The sequence below is a fragment of the Astatotilapia calliptera genome, chromosome 10 (assembly GCF_900246225.1).
Source record: "Astatotilapia calliptera chromosome 10, fAstCal1.2, whole genome shotgun sequence".
NCBI classification, from domain to species: Eukaryota; Metazoa; Chordata; class Actinopteri; order Cichliformes; family Cichlidae; genus Astatotilapia; species Astatotilapia calliptera.
In genome coordinates this window covers 11,140,059-11,160,665 of record NC_039311.1, presented here as the reverse complement: position 1 = coordinate 11,160,665, position 20,607 = coordinate 11,140,059, and the positions used below count along the sequence as shown (strand labels likewise).

At 36.5% G+C, this 20,607-nt stretch overlaps 1 protein-coding gene and 1 long non-coding RNA gene across 6 annotated transcripts; both read right to left on the bottom strand.

Moving 5' to 3' along the window:
- Positions 1 to 1,426: 1,426 nt before the first annotated feature.
- LOC113030034 (poly [ADP-ribose] polymerase 14-like) lies at positions 1,427 to 14,969 on the bottom strand. Of its 5 annotated transcripts, XM_026181075.1 has the most exons (17): positions 13,877 to 14,969; positions 13,456 to 13,678; positions 13,114 to 13,279; positions 12,952 to 13,034; positions 12,696 to 12,873; positions 12,161 to 12,253; positions 10,444 to 10,509; positions 7,600 to 8,274; positions 7,333 to 7,419; positions 5,857 to 5,991; positions 4,717 to 4,851; positions 4,576 to 4,644; positions 3,934 to 4,028; positions 2,988 to 3,114; positions 2,751 to 2,868; positions 2,592 to 2,668; positions 1,427 to 2,323 (listed from the first exon to the last, which is right to left on the bottom strand). In XM_026181075.1, the coding sequence occupies exons 5-17, from the start codon at positions 12,699 to 12,701 to the stop codon at positions 2,210 to 2,212; spliced, it is 1,797 nt and encodes a 598-aa protein (XP_026036860.1). In that variant the 5' UTR covers positions 12,702 to 12,873; positions 12,952 to 13,034; positions 13,114 to 13,279; positions 13,456 to 13,678; positions 13,877 to 14,969; the 3' UTR covers positions 1,427 to 2,209. The 5 variants fall into 5 exon arrangements, with proteins under 5 accessions (XP_026036860.1, XP_026036861.1, XP_026036862.1 ...); XM_026181076.1 differs by having other exon boundaries at positions 13,456 to 14,969; XM_026181077.1 differs by having other exon boundaries at positions 12,952 to 13,279.
- An 8-nt stretch (positions 14,970 to 14,977) lies between these two features.
- Positions 14,978 to 20,607, bottom strand: LOC113030040 (uncharacterized). The gene is made up of 7 exons (XR_003273538.1): positions 20,522 to 20,607; positions 20,403 to 20,450; positions 18,130 to 18,229; positions 16,549 to 16,837; positions 15,389 to 15,472; positions 15,179 to 15,283; positions 14,978 to 15,099 (listed from the first exon to the last, which is right to left on the bottom strand). It is a non-coding gene; the product is annotated as an uncharacterized LOC113030040 (long non-coding RNA).

Below are 20,607 nucleotides of genomic sequence, written 5' to 3'. Positions count from 1 at the left end.
GTATGACCGATGCTTTGTGTGAATGCTGCTTCCTCTTGGTTCATGTTAGTTAAAAATGTACCCACAGCTATTTAAAAAAAAAAAAAAAAACCTTATGTAAAAGTCAGTGAAATTTACTGTTGCTTTGAAATGGAAATGTGAACTTAGTAATTACTAGATAAGAGAGGAGCTTAAAGTTTTCCAGTCAGTAGCGGTTTTTGATGCAGACCGCGGTAAAGTGAGCCGTCATTTGTGAGCCGCGGTCAAGCCAGCCGCCTCCTATCCGCCGCATAAATTTCCTTGCGCTTTTACACCAGTCTTTACGGTAGCGCCTTTTCGCTTTATGTGCCGATTGAAAGCCTATACCCGCGCACACGTGCACGCGCGCGCACAAATTACAATGTAACGGCCCGATACAGTCAATACAATTATGGAAATGTCAGAAATTCATTAAAAATCATCCTGAGTAGTTGATGTACGGGATGTACAACTTTCAACACATCCCCCCTCTGGGACACCTACTGTACCTGTGTGCCAGGTTTCAGCCAGATTTACTGTAGAATTCCTCAGAAATTAAAGGGTACTTGTATCCAATGCAATACAGCCAATACAATAGAATTATGTCAATTTTCAAAAATTCATTAAAAATCATCCTGAGTAGTTGATGTACAACTTTCAACACATCCCCCCTCTGGGACACCTACTGTACCTGTGTGCCAAGTTTCATCCAAATTTACTGTAGAATTCCTCAGAAATTAATGGAAACATTTATTCAATCTAATACAGCCAATACACTACAATTGTGTCAATTTTCAAAAATTCATTAAATATCATCCTGAGTAGTTGATGTACAACTTTCAACACATCCCCCCTCTGGGACACCTACTGTACCTGTGTGCCAAGTTTCATCCAAATTTACTGTAGAATTCCTCAGAAATTAATGGAAACATTTATTCAATCTAATACAGCCAATACACTACAATTGTGTCAATTTTCAAAAATTCATTAAATATCATCCTGAGTAGTTGATGTACAACTTTCAACAGATTCTTTCTCTGGGACACCTACTGTACCTGTGTGCCAGGTTTCATCCAGATTTACTGTAGAATTCCTCAGATATTAAAGGGTACTTGTATCCAATGCAATACAGCCAATACAATAGAATTATGTCAATTTTCAAAAATTCATTAAAAATCATCCTGAGTAGTTGATGTCCAACAACAACATAGACATCAATATTTGCTCACAAACTCTACTTCATTGATAAGATGAATCCACTACAAATAGTCTTCTGAAACAATATTTCAATTTATTTCAATTTTAAAAAATATTTTCTTAAAGATTACCGCAAGGTTTATAATGGAATATGTTTTACTTACTATACAGCGGGTGAGATGATTTAATTTAAAAGCAGACTAAAAAGCAGGACATAAGAGGACAACAAAACTGTGTTGAATTAAAAGAGAGCCCTTTATTGTGGCTGATGGAAGAAACTTGAACATACAACAAGGCAAAAGCAATTTGTTACAATAACTGTAATTAATCCTGAAATGGGCGAGAGTAAAATACGACTGTTATTAATATTACTGTGACTATGTCAACACTACTACAGACCTGAACATGATGGCGACCAGCAGTATGACATAAAATATGAAGGGGTACACCCAAGACTTGAACATGAGAAAGGAAAACAGACTCTTAAAACAGGAAACATGACGAATGTATACCTCACATTAACAAACAAGGGCAATTGGAATGAATTGTAATGGTAGGTGACACGAAACGATCTATTTAAACAAAGCAGTAAAGAATGAGCAACTATGAGGTGTCTGGGAGAATTAGAAGAACATAACAAAGTATCGCCAAATAAAAAATACTAACTAATAAAAGCAAAAACAAGAATTACATACATTGATCAATAGTAATCTTAATCAACAAATACCAAAACTAATGCAAAAAATGTTGTGTCACAAACCCAAAGTGTGAGAATCGCATTATTTTCTAAACTTAGTGTAATTTTTTACAAAAGCTATTAACATGAAAAAGAATGCAATACAAAACCTAAACGAACAAGCTCTATTTACATTTCGGAAATACATAACCTACATATGTACACATACAAAATGTATAAAAACAATTTACATCTGTTCCTTAGTTTCTATCAATACAAATAATAATTTACATGACATTATTCAACCTTATATACATTTTATAAAATAAATACAAGTATTTATTTTTCACAGAGAGCGCACTCCCATTCTGCAGCCTCTGCCTTCTGAAACAGCTCAGTGTTCATCTGCAGGCACTGTGTGTGAAACCACCTTGAACAGCTGTCACACTGGATCTGTGAATTTTCAACAAACCAAAAATACAAAAAATTATTTAATCACATGATTTAACATTAATATCTTTATTAATCTGCCATTAGTATGTATTGCATATTTTTTCATTATCAACTATTCTAAATAACTGACACACAAACCAAAAAAAAATTTACATGCTAGTTAAGGCTATATTTCCCCTCTTCCTCAAAACAAAAAAACCAAATAACAAAAGCAACTATACACAATAGATTTTGTTAAATAATATCCCCAATTACAAATCCGTCTTACCCATTTGGTGATTGAAGGCCCTGGAAAAGGTGGTTTTGGAGTTGAGCACATGGCGCAATTGTTTTCTGCCTCGAACACTAGTACAAACATAGTAAAATTTGTTATTGACAATGAATATTTAAATCAAGTCATTTCTTTGTGCTGTAACACTTCACAAACCTGAGGCTCCCAGTATATTTAAAGCAATGGCTTCACGCTGCTGTGCCATTGCTTTAATTGTTGTTTTAAATGTCATTTCTGGTATGTTGGGAAATGACTCCATGAACGCCTTTGCCATCTATGTAAATAGCAAAATATTAAAAAATTATTTAGTCATATTCCTTTTCTATAGCAGACACAATTTTATAATGCACCATCAGCACAAATTATTTGAAACTCATGTCTTCGTTACTTTACCAAGATGACAATCACACCGCAGCTATTTGTGTCCTTCTGTACTGGGTGTTTCAAAACTCCTCCTTTTAACTTGACATCCACCCAGTCAGTCTTGTTGATCGCAGTACGCCTCATTTTGAAGAACTCCCTGTGAAAGGGTTATACTATCATGTCCAGGCAGGAAAAGTTAAGAAAATACAGACTCACGGAAACAGAATTCTGAACTTAAGTACAGCTTTAATGCTGGATGGCAAACAGAAAAATGTTCTGAACTAGAATACAAAATCTGCCCGCTCGGCACGCTGCCAGACAGGCAGGTCATTACCTTATTTTGAATGTTCAATGTCAGCACACACAGTTTGAAAAAAAACTCTACTATAAAACATTTTGGAATAACATGTGGCTTAATTTTATGCCACATTCTTTATTTATGGGAAACAAAGACGGTCGAGAGATATCACTTAGACAAAAACTAAAATAGCACTGGCTTTGAGTACTGTATTAAATCATCTACAGTAATCACAATTCACTATTGATATTATTTACACAGTCCCAACGCCAATATGGCTGCACCACCAAAAAACACACAGAATAAAAAAACTGTAATTCAATGGAAAAAAAAAAAAAAGGGAAAGTCATATAATTAAAGAAAAAACAAAAATCAACCATCACATTACAAACACAAGCTGCTGCATCTAAACTGCTAAAGCAAGTTCTTAAGGCCAATGACTGACCCATCTACTATTGGGACACATACAGTTTACTTAATACTGTGATTTAACACAATATTAAGTAATATAATAAACTAACAACCAACTTGTACTTTTTCATGCTAAAATGTAATTACTGAGGCACATTACCATCCCAGCCCACCGATAAGGCCTGGCCTACAAATTTGGAAAACACTGCACAACTATAAAAGTAAATGATAATTTTTTAATTTTAATTTTGGAAAAATAACATTTACCTGAATTTTTGTGCTGCCACTTTGGATTCTTCAAGCTCTCTTTTGTTGCGTGCTGGATCAACAAGGTAAAGACAGCTGTCTGCTTTACTTAGGTACTGTAACAGAAAAGATAATACAATTAATTCTCTAGCCAGTAATTACAGATAAAAATATGTCTTTTATCATGCTTGAGAGGTTTGAATAAAACTAGTTTGATCAGTTATTACAGCTGATTGTTAAAATGAGCCCAGGAAAAGCAGTTATAAAAGATATTATTACATCAATCCCCATCAATCCTTATTACAATAAGTCAAGGTGATTTACAGATTCCATTTGCTATTATCTTATTTGTCCACACAAGATTTACTACAGTCGAATACCGTAAATTTCAGTTTTTAATGGAAAATGATAGGAAACAATTAGCATTACAGTATACTGGCATTTGACGCGCAGGACTTCATAGTGGGAGATCAAAGACACCACAAATCTGGGTTTGATGAATCCATTTGTGTCACAAAGTAAAAAAGGTTTCCAGGGATGAAATTTTATGGCACTAACAGTACATAATTTGAAAAACAAAACCCTAATTATTCCATAATATTGCGTTTTTTTTTTTTATTCAAAATATGAATTTTCTGGAGGAAAATTTGTGTTAGTACTAACCAGGAACTTCCAGTGAACATTTCCAACGTTCACAAACGAAACAATTGCCTGGTAGTTGTCAAAGTTGACCTGTTAACAAAGCATTAACACAATGTAAAATACAAATATATTTATATTGAAATATGTATATGTATTTATTACCTTTGACAAACAGTGCCTCCTCATCATTTCTCTTTTCCCGAACAGGATGACACCGGCAGTGTAGTGGTTCAGTATGTATACCTTACTGCCCAAATCCAACTTTCCGGCAATTTCATGCAGGGCACACTCTATGATCTTGTACAAAAAAAACATTGAATAATGAAGAGAGGTCAACTTAAACTGCTAATTATGTTACATTTTAGAAAATATGTAATCCATGATTAATTAATAATGTAGTGCTATCAATGTAAGAATTTTACTCTCTAAAGCACTCAAACGCACTTTCATTTTCATTGATTGGCTGACTGATTTTATATGTGATTTTCTCTATCAAAATATAGCTAGTTTATGTCAAACATTACAAAAGGAAAGAATATATTGAGCTAACAGTATAATAACAGTAACTCAAATAAACACTATATAAAACCAAAGTACACAGAAGACAAATTATGAAAATACAACAAAGCAGATATCTAGGCAGAAGGTTTATATCAACCGAAGACCACACTGTGGGTGACTCCTGTCAGCCATGAACAGGAGATTGAAGCAACATTTTGTGCTTATTAACGTTTCACATTTTAATAAAAACAGATTTAAAAAAACAATGTACTCCAATAAATATCAAAGTTACAATATCACAGAACATTATTAAATCCTTTAGTTGTGTTTTCATGGAAAATCTGGATAACAAAATGTGACTCAAGACTGAAAGTTCGTCTTAGACAATTTCACTTTTTTAAATAATTTGATAGATATTTTTTTATTTTTTACGGCTATTTATTTATTTTAAATTAAAGCAATGCTGGTCATTACGCATGAAAGTTAGCGATCTGGAGTTGTGACTGACAACAGTATAAAACCTTTTAAGATTCAAGTGCATCAGCACAGTAACAAATCCATTTAAGACTAAAGCATGTATAAACAATAGCTCTGTCTATAAAAACATTCCAACTGTGTAACGTGGATGCTAAAATGTGTTGTTGATATGGGAACAGCATTAAGATCAGTGATGTTTTTGCTCTATGAATAGCAATAAACCAAAACAAACACCAGGAAATTAAATTTTTGGTTTGAAAGGTTATGTAACACAGTAATTAAAATACAGCTTCATTTATTTTGTAGTCTGTCTTTTCCACGTACCTCGCCTGTTAACCATTGATGAGGTTCCAGTGATTTCAGCTCGCTGTGGTGAACTATAAAGTTGTTCCCTTTTATTTGTGATGGAATCACAGCAACAACAATTTCGGTTTCCTGTCTTTTCCACAGTGCAGTGACCTATGGGCAACAATAAACAGTGTATTTGTATTTGTGGCACAAGAGTAAGTAATGCTTTTGACATTGTCAAAAAAGTACACAAATAACTCCAGATGTACCGCATCTTACAAAATGTACATTTGCATACTGACTCATGGGCATTTATTAGTGGTCTTTGATGAGTCGTTCTTGATCAATGGTCATACCAATTTGCATAGTTATGATGAAGCAACTCACCCCGCAACTGATCATTACTTCAGTTTGCTGGTTTAACTTAGAATGATAATGTTCTCTTTATAATTTGGGGGAAAACTGCAGTAAGATTAGACTGAAGAAGTCACTTGGATGATTGACGAAACTTTTCTCCCACTGAAAAAGCTACGTCCAGATGAATGGAATCAAGTTTTTCAGTTTGACATTGACAATTCATCAAGACATATAAATGACTATGTGTTATACCATTATAGAGACCTAATACATTTTTTATGACAAGTTAAGTATTTATTGAAAAGTTGTTTGATGTGCACAAGATTGTTACTTTCAAATTTAATTTGTGAATACTAATAACTCAATTTGACATCAGTCTACCTACCACAATCAATAATTAATTAGCTTGGAAAAGCTGTAAAAAGGATGAATAGTTTAAAGGGAACAGAAAAAGTTTTCATCATAACAGAATACATAAGCCTTAGTTTTGCACAAAAATTTCAAACATAAAAATTCACATTGTAAGCGCCAGACGTCTGCTTTATATTTTTATTTACGATTGAGTTCATGTTTGTTTTATAATTCATAGATTCATTACATAAGTCATCTTTTCAGGATTAATAAATGTGAAAATATATGTGTTTACATAAAGTAATTTTAAGTCACTGTTTTGGGATTGGAACCTAAAAGGGGGTACCTCTCACTAAGTATGTAAGTGCAATAGTAGCATGAAACCCTGTGTGAGTGTGTGAGAGGGAAGGGGAGGAGCATGGACATAGAGGTTAGGAGTCTCACGGTTTTCTGACCGTGTGCACAGCTAGTTATGGATAACTGCTATTTTTTGGAACTTTCATGCTTTTTTAGGAAGGAGTTCATTGTTACATCTTCAGTTTGTAATAAATAAACAGTCTTCAAATCATAATGCAACTGGAAGCATTTCTTTTGGAAACCAGGAACACGCGTCAGCCATAGACTCTCCTTTTTTGAACTTGGTTTATTGGAAATTATCCTACACACATGTTATTCTCATGTAACCCTCTGCATGTTTCCGAACTGTGTCTGAATGACATAGCAGCAACTCTAGTGATCATGATGTTATGACTTTTTGTTGTGATTTCATTGAAGCTAAAGACAGTATAATACACATTGATTTACCTGTAATTTATCCAATGTGTTGCCCTTTTCCTCCTGTACTTTTCTGGAGGTGTTTCGCACATCGCATCGTTCTATATCATCTGTGCTCTATCATAAATTAAAACACATTACCATTTAAATATTGTTTAATATGTGTGGTGTGCTACTATATTCTAATTCACTGTTTTAAAGTGTAATTTTTGCCTTGCATTTAATATTTTCAAATTGATATAAATCAAAAATACATTTCCATAATTAAAACCTTAATATCACAAAAACCATGATCACCTGACTTATGGAAGTTGGAGTTGGATCCTCATTCTGATTTCCTTGTCCTTCACTGTTTGGAAATGGGTCCTTCAACAGTTCTTTGCACGCCCTCTCCAGTTCCTTTGCATTTTTTTCCTCCTTGTCCACAAGATTTATTGTAAATGGTGCTGATTTTTTAGTCTTATTTTTTACATGGTCATAGATTGTTTGAACAATCACATCAGCACATTCCCTGGCAGGAAAGTTGTATATTCCTGAACTTACTGCTGGAATTGCAATAGAACACATTTTGTGCTCCTCGGCCTTTTGCAAAACACTGATTATGGCCTGTCGCAACATTGGTTTTGCTTGTGTGACATCTTTGGCTGATGGTTTGCTTTGCAGACATGGTCCCACTACGTGAATAATTTTTTGGCAAGACCGGTTCCCAGCACTTGTTACAATAGCTTCTCCAGTCTGCAGAGGTCCGTTTTCTGCTATGTAATTATTGCTCTCTTTCTGTATTTTTGTCCCACCACATTCTGAGATCGCCAATGCCAGCCCACCACAATGTTGTAACATGGTATTTGCTGCATTGACAACAGCGTCCACTTGAAACTTGCAGAGATCAGCAATCCACACTGAAATGTTTACATCTTGCGTGAGATGTGGTGACATTATCCTTTTTTGTGTTGCTGCTTGTTCTTCTTCATCCTTGTGAGAAAATTTTAAAAATGAAAAACAAAAAAATTTAAATAACAAAGTAAATATAGAATTCATAACATTATAAAAAATTTAAGAAAGATGAATACAGAGACTTTTTCAATCATTTTTACGCGAATACTACTGACTGACATTATTCTTAGAAAAAGAAGTGACTTCTTGACGACCGAATTAACTCTATCTTTTAAGTTGCTCGAAGAACAAAGGAACCAACGAACATAAGTCATGATATGAATCAGTATTATGGCTGGCCTTCAAGATTATCGGATCAAAAATATGAACGATTGTCAACAAGTAATAATCAATGAAGCAAAATATGGATCACTGACTATGATATGAAAAATTAAAAACATCAGCGGCCACATTTTTTAATGGGTGATGAATTGTAATTTTTTTTTTCATTCATATCGTCATCTGTAGGTTATGAGAATATGAGTACAGAGATACAATATTTATATCTATAGCCAATGATTAAAAACAAAATATATTGTCACTGTTCAGGGATGTAATTTGGCCATTGGTGTTGTTGTTTTCAAGGCTTCTTCGAGGAGCATCCGGTAGAACTACTTTCAAAGTATTTAAATGAAAAGCAAGCTTGCTTTTCTTTTAGAAGGTTCCCTTAATAAATATTTACTAGCAACATCTTTAAAATGATAATTAAGTGTTAGTGTTTACAAAAAAAAATAAAATAAAGTTAAGTAAAATCAGTAATTATAATAATAGTTTCTTTGATACAATTAAATAATTTATATAAATACATATATATGGTAACAAAGAGAGGGAAGGTAGTCAGAACTGAGGGGATTGAACTACCAGAAGGCAACATTGCAGACATAGGGGACAGTTACAAGTACCTGGGGATCCCGCAGGCAAATGGGAACCACAAAGAGGCCGCTAGAAAAGCTGCAACCACCAAGTACCTGCAGAGGGTCAGGCAAGTCCTGAGGAGTCAGCTGAATGGTAAGAACAAGATCCGGGCCATCAACACGTACGCCCTGCCCGTGATCAGGTACCCTGCTGGGATAATAGGCTGGCCAAAGGAGGAGATAGAAGCCACTGACATAAAGACAAGAAAGCTCCTTACCATGCATGGAGGGTTTCACCCCAAGTCCAGTACCCTGAGGCTGTACGCTAAGCGGAAGGAAGGGGGCCGGGGACTGGTGAGTGTCAGCACCACAGTCCAGGATGAGAATACATACATCCAAGAATACATTGGGAAGATGGCCCCAACTGACCGAGTGCTCAGTGAATACCTCAGGCAGCAGAAACCCAAGAAAGAGGAGGGAGACGAGGAACCATCATGGAAGCACAGGCCCCTGCACGGTATGTACCACCGGCAGATAGAGGAGGTGGCTGATATCCAGAAATCCTACCAGTGGCTGGACAAAGCTGGACTGAAAGACAGCACAGAGGCACTAATCATGGCAGCACAAGAACAAGCTCTGAGCACAAGATCCATAGAGGCTGGGGTCTATCACACCAGGCAAGACCCCAGGTGCAGGCTGTGTAAAGATGCCCCAGAGACAATCCAGCACATAACAGCAGGGTGCAAGATGCTATCAGGCAAGGCATACATGGAACGCCATAACCAAGTGGCCGGCATAGTGTACAGGAACATCTGTGCCGAGTATAACCTGGAAGTCCCGAGGTCAAAGTGGGAGATGCCCCCAAGGGTGGTGGAGAATGACCGAGCTAAGATCCTGTGGGACTTCCAGATACAGACGGACAAAATGGTGGTGGCTAACCAACCGGACATAGTGGTGGTAGACAAACAGAAGAAGACGGCCGTGGTGATCGATGTAGCGGTTCCGAATGACAGCAATATCAGGAAGAAGGAACACGAGAAGCTGGAGAAATACCAAGGGCTCAGAGAAGAGCTCGAGAGGATGTGGAGGGTGAAGGTAACGGTGGTCCCCGTGGTAATCGGAGCACTAGGTGCGGTGACTCCCAAGCTAGGCGAGTGGCTCCAGCAGATCCCGGGAACAACATCGGAGATCTCTGTCCAGAAGAGCGCAGTCCTGGGAACAGCTAAGATACTGCGCAGGACCCTCAAGCTCCCAGGCCTCTGGTAGAGGACCCGAGCTTGAAGGATACAAAAAATAAATAAATAAATAACCGCCCGCAGGGGCGTGCTGGGTGTTGTGTATGTATATATCAAACCTGTTTAGTGACAGCTTCAGTCTGCTCTGTGGGCACATCTGAGTGTGGTGGTTCTTCTTGATGATCCTTATAAAAATAATATAATTACTATTTTACATGGAAGAACACAGATTAATTACAGAACACACATGACAATGTATGTCTTTAGCAGAACTTAAATTACCGTATTTCCCGGACTATAAAGCGCACCTAAATATTAGCCGCACAAGCTAAAATCAGGGGAAAATCCTGTTTTGTACATACATTAGCCGCACCTGACCAAAAGCCGCAGGTGTTTCAATGTTGACTTATCATATGTAAGAGAATATGCACAAAGGGAATTGTCAGGAAAGAGATGGCTGTTTGGAGACATCACTTTTATTAATATTTTGAAAAACAAGTTATGGGTACATATTTGCACATGTAGTACATAACAATAACCTACAGCACACCAGAACAATAGATTCGGCCTACCTTTTAGGCTCAGGTGCAGTGACACAGCTTTAACAAGAAGAAAAGTCAGTCATTCACCACCATCTTTCTCTTCTTCCGCACTAAAACCACCAAAGTCCTCTTCTCCAGTGTCGGATACAAACAGGCTCATGATGGCTTCGTCATCCACTCTTCTTCTCTCCTTCGTTGTCACTTTCAAAACCAAAGAAATCCTCATTGTCAGAGTCGAACACCCTCAGAAGGGCCGTGGCGGTGTCCTCCTCTCCATCATGCAGCAGTCCAGCCCTTCAAAATCCGTTGGTGATCGTGGATGTTTTCACACTTTTCCACGCTGTCAGAATCCACCGGTGGAGTTGGGCATAACTTGCTTTTTGGGCATAACTTGCAAGTTTATCGCCGCTCATCATCCACGACTCCCGCTGAACGCGTAGCGCTACTTTGAAGTTTGTTTTTCGCGCTACTTCGTACGGTACTACGTTGCCTGGCGGACGGACATGTGACTAACATACCACTCTTGAACCCCGATCCTTCCGCCAGGCAACGTAGTGCCGTACAACAGCGGAACACACGAAACAAATCGTCTTACGATATGACAAAAATCACGGACAATCCATAGAAAAGCCGCACCTGACTAAAAGCCGCAGGGTTCAAAGCTTGTGCAAAAAGTAGCGGCTTATAGCCCGACATTTACGGTATTCTTGATCTCTAATACATACATAGGTTTAGACAATATACAGTCTTTGTCTGTGTTTATATGTTACTGCATTTTCCGAACAAAATTTTAAGTGATATAAATGGTCTTCTACAACAGCAATAACTACCAATAATGATAATTATTTCACTAACATCAAGTATTTTATGGGTAGCTGTTGCCATGTGTGGAGTGTACAATATCAAGATTTTCATTAACAAAGTTTTCCTAAAAGCTGTGAAAGACTAATGATGTTTTTAATTAGAAAATGTATTATGGGACTTAACATGGTTATTTGATGTATACAAAACATTTTTAACACATAGATGAGTTATAATTACTGTACATTTATGTATAGTTAACATCGTTATTTACTTTCATAAATATGCATAAAATGAATTAAATCACAGGAGCATAAAGAGAATTACAGTAAGATTACAGTATTTTTTACATAACTAATTGAACAATTGTAAAAAAAAAAAAAAAAAAAGAAAAGCAAAGTACACATTTAAATTTGATTAGAACACACAACCTTTCTAATAGAAAATGTTTTAGTGACATGCATAGATGATAGAAAAAATGATGATACCTTACCTGTTTGACTCGTTTTCCCATCAGAGGAGTTACATAGAAGCCTTTTCGTTTTCGACTTTTTTTCTTCCACTTCTCGGTCTCCACTCGGTAAGACTGAAAAGTATAATTTTTAAATAATTAACAATACTTTTTAGATCTGATCTTCATGTTTAAAAGATTACAAACATGCAAACCGTCGAGGACATTTACTGTAATCCCAAATTTAGTTACCGTAAAATGCTTAATGCTTCCTGTCTTTTGTTTAATTACAGTTGTTAGTCTAATAATCTCCTATATTTATCACGTCTGAAATGTCATTCTAACCACATGTAATGCATTTGAGAAAATGTTTGTTAATAACACAAAGTCACAATGACAGTACCAAAGACATTTTAGACTAAAGAATGCACAAAAAGAAAAAACATTTCTAATGTGAATGTGAATATACATTACAGATTTGATAAATTCAAAAACAGCAGTGCGAATGACTGTTGTTGTTGTGTAAAAACTGCACAATCTGTCCCAAAATTTAAATTATCCTATTTAAACCTCTCACCTTCATCCTTTTTTTTGCCTACATCGCCATATTCTCGGAGAAGAGCATCATGTTTCCTTTGATATATTTGCACAAAGTCATCTAGTCTAGTGAGACGCCTTCGTTCAAAGCGAATCCTTTTCAGGTCCCATTGACTTTTTTCCATTATCCCTTGCGTTCGATTGTCTTCAGTGTAGTTCTGAAAATGTTAATTACATCATTTACACTTTGGCCGAATTCAGCATAATGTTTCTTTTACTGTATTAACTTATTCTACCTGCTTCTTAAACTTCGACACATGATTGTACCGTTTACTGAGAAAGCGATACGCTGAGCCTTTCCCATGCCGTCCAAGGTCTCCTAAAGAAAAGACAGAATTTTTAATCAATAAAGCACATAAATAACAACATAAGTGTTGATTGACCAAAACAAGACATACCAAGCAGCATTCCTGACCACAAGGTAGCATGTGGTAGAAAGTACTTTGAAATACTTGAAATGAATGCTGGTGCATAGTACACATTCAGTGGTCCAGTCACATCAAGGTGGGCACTGGCAATTACTTCGACAAAGTGCTTTTTAAGTGATGAATGAACAATATCTGTCTGAAATAAAAATTGAAATATCATATGATTACAATGTCTTTTGATTTTTAAAGAAAGTCTTAATCGTTTTTAAAAACACATAAATATACTACAAAACGATGTTATTGGTGTCACACTACATCATGAACACAATTAATATCTGAAACATTGAAATCCAAGATGAATTTTAAAATTACCTTATAATCCTCTGGAATGATGTCTGTTTCTTCAGCATCCCCATTCCCCGTCTGATCGATCAGCATTTTGAGGTTCTGCAGGTGTTTTTTCACTTCTGGTCCACTGCATGGACTTTTGAAAACAACTGTTGCACTTATAATGATGCCATCCATGTCTTTCAAGTTTGAAGAACAGGCCAGTAATCCAAAAACGTGCATGCCAAATTTGTAGTGTTTCTGTAGTCTATAGTGAAAAAAAGCATATAAACAATATGCATACTAAACACAAAGTCTAATCATTAGCAGAAAAAACAATTGCAAAATATAATTATAATAGACATGAATTAGAAAGTCAACAACTACAAGGGCAAGTACACTAACACCGGAGAAATGCTTAAAACAGAAAAATAACAATCGTACTCACAGACTCGAGCACAAATACCTCTTTTTGCAAAGATCCTTTGCGTTCTTCATGATGTGACTCAAACACCGGTGGAGAATGGGTATGTTGAAGTTATCCGTGTCTAACTGTCCTGTGATAACCTGGAAGTATCGCTCCAAAAGGTCTTCCAAACTTGCTCTGCAGAATGTTACAGCAATGGACTGGAGAAGCACCAGTGAGCCATCACATATGATCATTACTGGCCTTTTGTTTGCCCTGCTTCCATACATTCGTGTAAGCTCTGTTTGAAATGCTTGTAGAAAATATGTAACAGAGGCAGTGGTATGGTCACATGTTACAAAAGTTGCTGTTGGTAGAGGTGATGATCCCTTGAAGGGATTTCTAACTATCACTTCATACACATAGTACGGATTAGCAGAAGCATTGTCTTTAGAGATAATGCTTCCTGTTGCATCAAAATATACTATGTCGTCTTTGCACCGCTGGTAAAACACTGAAAGTGTTTTTGTGGACCACAGCATTATACCTTTTGGATGCAGGAGCACTCTCTGAAGGACTTTGTTTGGAAGTCCTTGCTGTCTGTCTATTAACATTTGCAGACTGGTCATCTCATTTAAATGAGGTCTCTGTTTTTTTTTTTTTTTTTTTTTTTTTTTTCTGTGGGACAAGGCAATATTTTTCAAGACATCTTTAGATGGAGCCTCATCCCGACACCCTGCTTGGAAAGCTTTTTCTGGTATTAGATTTAGAGAATCCAGATAAAGACTTCTTGGCAATTTGGTTTCAAGTTTTTCTGCTAAAACATCTCTGGACTGTCCACGCACAGGTCTTGTTTTTATTTCCTTTGTGTTGTGGCACACCTCACCTCCTTGGAAAAGCACATCAGCCTTCAGGGTTTTTTCATCTTTAACCTCCACTTTCACAGTCACTGGACAATCCTTAAAACGGCAGTATCCCGTACATGAGAATACAGCCGTCTTAGAATGTGACTGACTGGTCTTGATGGTATGCCTCTTAAATCCAAAACTGCAAAATGGGTGTACTGACTTAATGCCAGTGGCTACAACATTAGTCCACTGCATACTTTTGAAAAGCCTCCCTTTTCTGTGTTTTTTTTTTTTTTTTTTTTTTTTTTTTTAAATGTCTTGCCAGTCTTTCTGATCAATGAAAAAAAAGCATGGCTGCTGTGGCAAAGAGCATTTGTAGAATTCCTCTTCAGCATTACTACTGTCACTTGTGTTTGATGAATTTCTACTCCAGTCCTATAATGCATCAGAAAGACTTTATTAAAAATAGGTGATGTAATTTCATGACAGAAATGTTATGTGGAAAATACTTTACCTTTTCGAGGGATGTAGACGATTGTGATGGAGACACACCGGGTTGTTTCAATTCAGGAGAAATGTTTTGGACAATGCCATTGTCATCACTCTCCTCCACAACATCCTTTGAATATCATTTTATTTGTCAAACAAAGAAATAACTTTTAAATAGAGACATTGTTTTCATAGAGTAAAAGTAGTTATAATTAATGTAATAAATAATTCCAACCTGTTTGAGCAAATGGAGAGATTCATTTCCTTCCATTGCAGATGGACACATCTCCAATGTTTCGTCGCCAGTGTTTCCTTCATCCTGAGTGTGAAATAATTATTAACTCATGAGTATAGTAAGGTAAAACAAGAACTACAGGTTTTATTTTAAAAGGTTTAGCATAGAGCTTACTCTATATTACAAATTTAATAGATGTTTATATAACCTATGCAAAAAGGCATGGAAACTGTATAATAGAAATGTGAAATCAACTACTCTGTATTGCATGTTGTCACAGCAAGTTCTTTAGTAGAGTAAAGAAGCAATGTTTGTTGAACACCGTGTTGTGAAGCCTTATATATATTTATATGGCTTTTATATGAAAATATTGTATTCTGCAGTGTGGACATAATACAAGTAATTTACTTACTTTATGTTAATGAGAGTGTGGGGGGTGAGTTGGAGGGCAGGGTGGGCTGCTTTTAACCATGTAAAGCACTTTGTGCTACATCTTTGTATGAAAAGTGCTTTATAAATAAAGATTGACACACACACACATATATAGATATAGATATAGATAGATATAGATAGATAGATAGATAGATAGATATAGATAGATAGATATAGAGATAAAAAAAAAAAATATATACTGGTAAAGGTGAATTGGAAGGACAATTTTTTTTCAAACAAGATTTTTGCAACACTAAACGGACCCCCCTTTCCGCTTGTGCTAGATAGATGAAGTGCATCTTTAAAAATCCCATTTGAGTTGTACAACACAAATCTCACTTCAAAATTGTGAAAAACACACCAGAACTCAAAATATAAGAACCTGACAACATGGTGTAATAAGAGGACAACACTAATTAGGTAACTTGGCTCCTCCCTCTGACATGAACAGTAATTGTCAGGGCTAACTTTATTAACAGGACAAAGGCCATACACATACACAAACATGTATTTTGTGTGTATTAAAAGGGCAACAGGTGAATAAAAGGAACAAATTGAGTGCATTTTACAAAAACAGGATTGTTTTGTTAACAGAAATGAAAATAACTGGCAATATAAAATTATATGTCCTCTTAGATCAGATGCACTAAAACAGTGTCAACAAAATGAATTTACCAATCTTCTAATAGTAAAATTCTAAAATAAATAAATGAGAAACCAAAACATACAAAATATCTTTTGTAACTCCTCCAAGAAGTACTTTGGAGTTATGTAGACTCCTCTACATAGGATTTTCTTTTTTCTTCAACGACACGCCCCGATTCCTCACAAAATCTCTGATGTTTTGAATAGAACGACCAGCCAGAGCAGGATCTTCTGCAGTTTTGCATTGCTGGCATTCGATAATAGTGGCCAGTTTTCCTTTTTTGATATGTTCGCCAAAATACTTCATTATCGCAGCAACCTCCGTGGGAGACCAAGGATGCTTTTTGACCCTCCTTGCATTTTCCAGAGAAGCTAGAAGCAGAAAAAAATAAATGTAAACAAACTACTTTTTAAACAATTTTTAAATTAAAGGGGACGTATTATGCTCAATTGTGTGAGTTGACATGGTTGTAGGATGCAAAAATATAATGGCGATAATCGGCTTCCTTCAAATAAGCTGAAGAATTGAGTTCTGCACACACTAGTTTTACAGCCCTGCTAAGAACAGTTAGTGTTTAGTCTACACAGCCCAAAGACGGCCTTTGCATTGTCCACGAGGACAGGTGCTGAGGCTGTGATTATGCTGGATTGTGCAAAATACACTACCTGGGACCTAAAAGAGCTCCTTTTTTAGTTGTTGAAAACCTACACTTAAGGAGTCGGGAGGCAATTCATAACCAAATATACATACAAAAGCAACAAAAAAAAGTGGGTTTTGCATAATATGTCCCCTTTAAGGTGAATTTGTTGTAACAGTGTTTCTTTGGTATAAATCCTGTAATGCTGACTGTTTAAATACTTATTACAATGGATGAATACATTTATTTAAATGTAAAATTCTGAAAGGTAGCCCACATTAAGTCAGAATTCCAATAAATAGCTATGGCAAATCACTATGGATGGAGAGCATTTTATTCCACACACCGTTATACAACAAAAAACATGTATAGCATGATATTGTAATAATTTGAAATGTATAACATATACTCAAACATTTCATATATAACTGTCTGACTCAAATGTTTATTTAAAAACAAGGGTGGACCCTGCCTGACCATGAGGTGGGCCTTCAGGTTTTTTCAGTGAACATAATTTTCTTCAAGACGTTCAGGTTACAGCCCACAATTAGCCAAACCAGCCCAAATTTTCCAATATTATCCAGATTCTGCCTATGGGAATAAGATGATGTTCAGAGTATGGAGATAATGTAGAAGCCCAATGGTTGAGGAATCCTCAAAATTAAAAACCCAAATCATAATATGTTCTCATTGCTTTGTTTATTAATTGTTTTGGTGCATTGCTGTTTTGAAAATGATAAGTATTTAAATGTATTACAGATTAAAACAGGCATAGGGAAAGTAATTTAAACATTTATCCCATTACTTAATACAAGGTATTGTTCCACATTGAATGTGATTTATGTTTTACCTTACCAAGTAGGTTAATATAATTGTCTAACCAAGTTGTAGAATTATGGTACGGTCCCTGGCAGAAAGATGAGCATAGTCACCATACTGGCTCGGGTGGTGTGGATAACTGGGTTCAAAAATGCATGAAGTTTACATTTGTGCTTAAGTGACTTTTGTATGCATGTCACCATTTACCAGATTGTTTATTTGTTTTCTTCTTACTGCTTGGCTTCATCTCCTTGTTTAGTATTCTGTTGGGTTCAATGACCTTACCCGCTCCATTTTTTACTTTGTGCTGAAAAACAAAACAAAACAGTAAGCATATATTTGTTGTATTAAATCTCTTATAATGTAATGTCAAATGCTCCTGAATGTGGTCAAGCAACTAATGGACCTTGAAATCTTGAATATGGTTTCTAAGATAAATCCAGAGTCGCAACTATGACTTTTAGTTTAAGGTGACACATGTGAATGTGGAATATGGCTAGAGCTATTACAGCTGATATTAAAAGATACAAGGCTGAATTTTTCTCCAAACAAGACTCCGGTGTAGTGATGGGATTTCCGGCTCTTTTTAGAGATCCGGCTCTCTCGGCTCGGCTCACTAAAAAGAGCCGGCTCTTTCGGCTCCCGAACCGGCTCTTCAGGTTATTTTGTTGCTTTCATTCATTTATTATTAACAACAATATAAAATTATGCACAAAATGAATTACTAATGTTTAAAAACGTGTTTTCTATGTATATATGTTCATTATATAAATCTGCTTTTATTTATTCACTCCACATAAAATTTAAAAAATAAATTATAAAATACAAAAACCTACCATTTACAATTTAACTTTTAAAATTTAAACTTTAAATTTAAAAATACCAAGTGCCCAGTGCTCAGCTCAGTGGGTAGACACACTGGCAGCTTCACTTATATCACACTTAATTCACTGTGTTTTATCTTCCCATCGCACTGATGAGTGGACAGTTTTCAGGTGCCCGTGCACCGGCTCTATATGATATCCTTTTCTTGCAGACTCTACACTCTGCCTATGTATTGTCAGTAAAATTTAAATGGTTCTAGATTTTGCTTCTTTTCTTGGTGTCACTCATTTTCTTTACTCCACCTTTCTAATGTGACGACATTGTCTCTTGTTGTTGCTCCCGGCTCTCTTTCTCTCTCTCTCCCTGCTGCTCTTTTCGTGTGCTACTGCTGTTGCGAGTGTAACTACCGCCCCTAGCTCCTCCCTCTGCTCAGAGGCGGGAGGGGTGCAAACGCAAGGCTCTGTTTGCGCCCCTCCCGTCTCTACTCAGCGCAAACACAAGGCTGACGTGCAGCAAAAAAAGTGAGAGAGAGGGCAAGAGAAAGTTAAAAAAAAAAAAAAAAAATCCACGGCTCCCAATAAGGAGCCGGCTCGCATCGTTCACTTCAAAGAACCAGCTCTAAGAGCCATTTCGTTCGCGAACGACCCATCACTACTCCGGTGACTGGTCAACTTTCCACTCACCACTGATTTACTGTAGAAAGAGGATGAGAGCGTAGAGGGAATACTTCAGAAGCGCAAACCAGGTAAATAAAGAGTAGTAGATCAGCCCTCCACACACCAACTATTTTCATCTCTCTTGATTAATCTCATCTCCTTCTATCTCCTGCAGGGCAGCTTCCTTTCTAACATCCTTCAACAAACCTTCCTCACTGTCCCTTGTTTGCACATGCCCAACACAACCTCAACCTGGCCAATGTAGAACAATGTAGACATTTTTTCCAACATGTGCAGTCCCAATGATATTGTTCTTCCTAATCCTATCCATTCTCTCCACCCTCAAAAAGAATCCCAGCATCTTTGCTTTCCCCAAACTCACCTCCAAGAACTGCAATCTATTAAGAACTCTGCTGCCCCCTTACTCTACTGCACTCACTCTAGAGACTATATCACCACATCCTAAAAAGAACATTACTGGCTGCACACTGACTATAGTATTGAGTGCAAACTCCTAATCAACTTTTAAGCCTTCAACAACCTCGCCCCCGCCACCCTGAGGGATTGTCTTTACTGTCACTCTCCCACAACACTGCTAACACTAACCTCCTTACCCCCATCATCAAAATCATAAATCTGAGGGTACAATCCTTTGCCACTGCTAATTGCACCCTCTGGAACTTCCTCTGCTCATTAGATTCTCTCTAGAACTTTAAATCACAGCTCAAAATCACCTGTTCAAACTAGCATTTCCTACCTGACCATCCTCCAAAACTGACCTTTCTATTCTGTTGAGCTGGTCTTTAGAAAGATCCTTTACTTTCTTTAAATTACCATTTGGACAAAGGTAACAATCACTGGAAAAATGATAGTAATGAATTATCTTTTTTTTTTTTTTTTTTTTTTTTTTTTTTTTACATAAAGATAGCAAAGATAGCAAAAGTGTCTAGGAAGTAGTTACAAAGGTAAAAGCTTCAATAAATGATGACAAACACATACCTGGAGGTTCCTTGACAACTTTCTTCATCATTCTAGTATCTATAGAATCTGTAATAAAGTCTATTAGTCATGTGATTTCATAAATTGAACAAAGTTGAGACTAATCACATTGTACTTACCAATCTGTGGATATACAAGATTTCCTTCATTGACCTCACGCTCCGCTCCGACCTCCTCACGCTCCGCTCCGACCTCCTCACGCTCC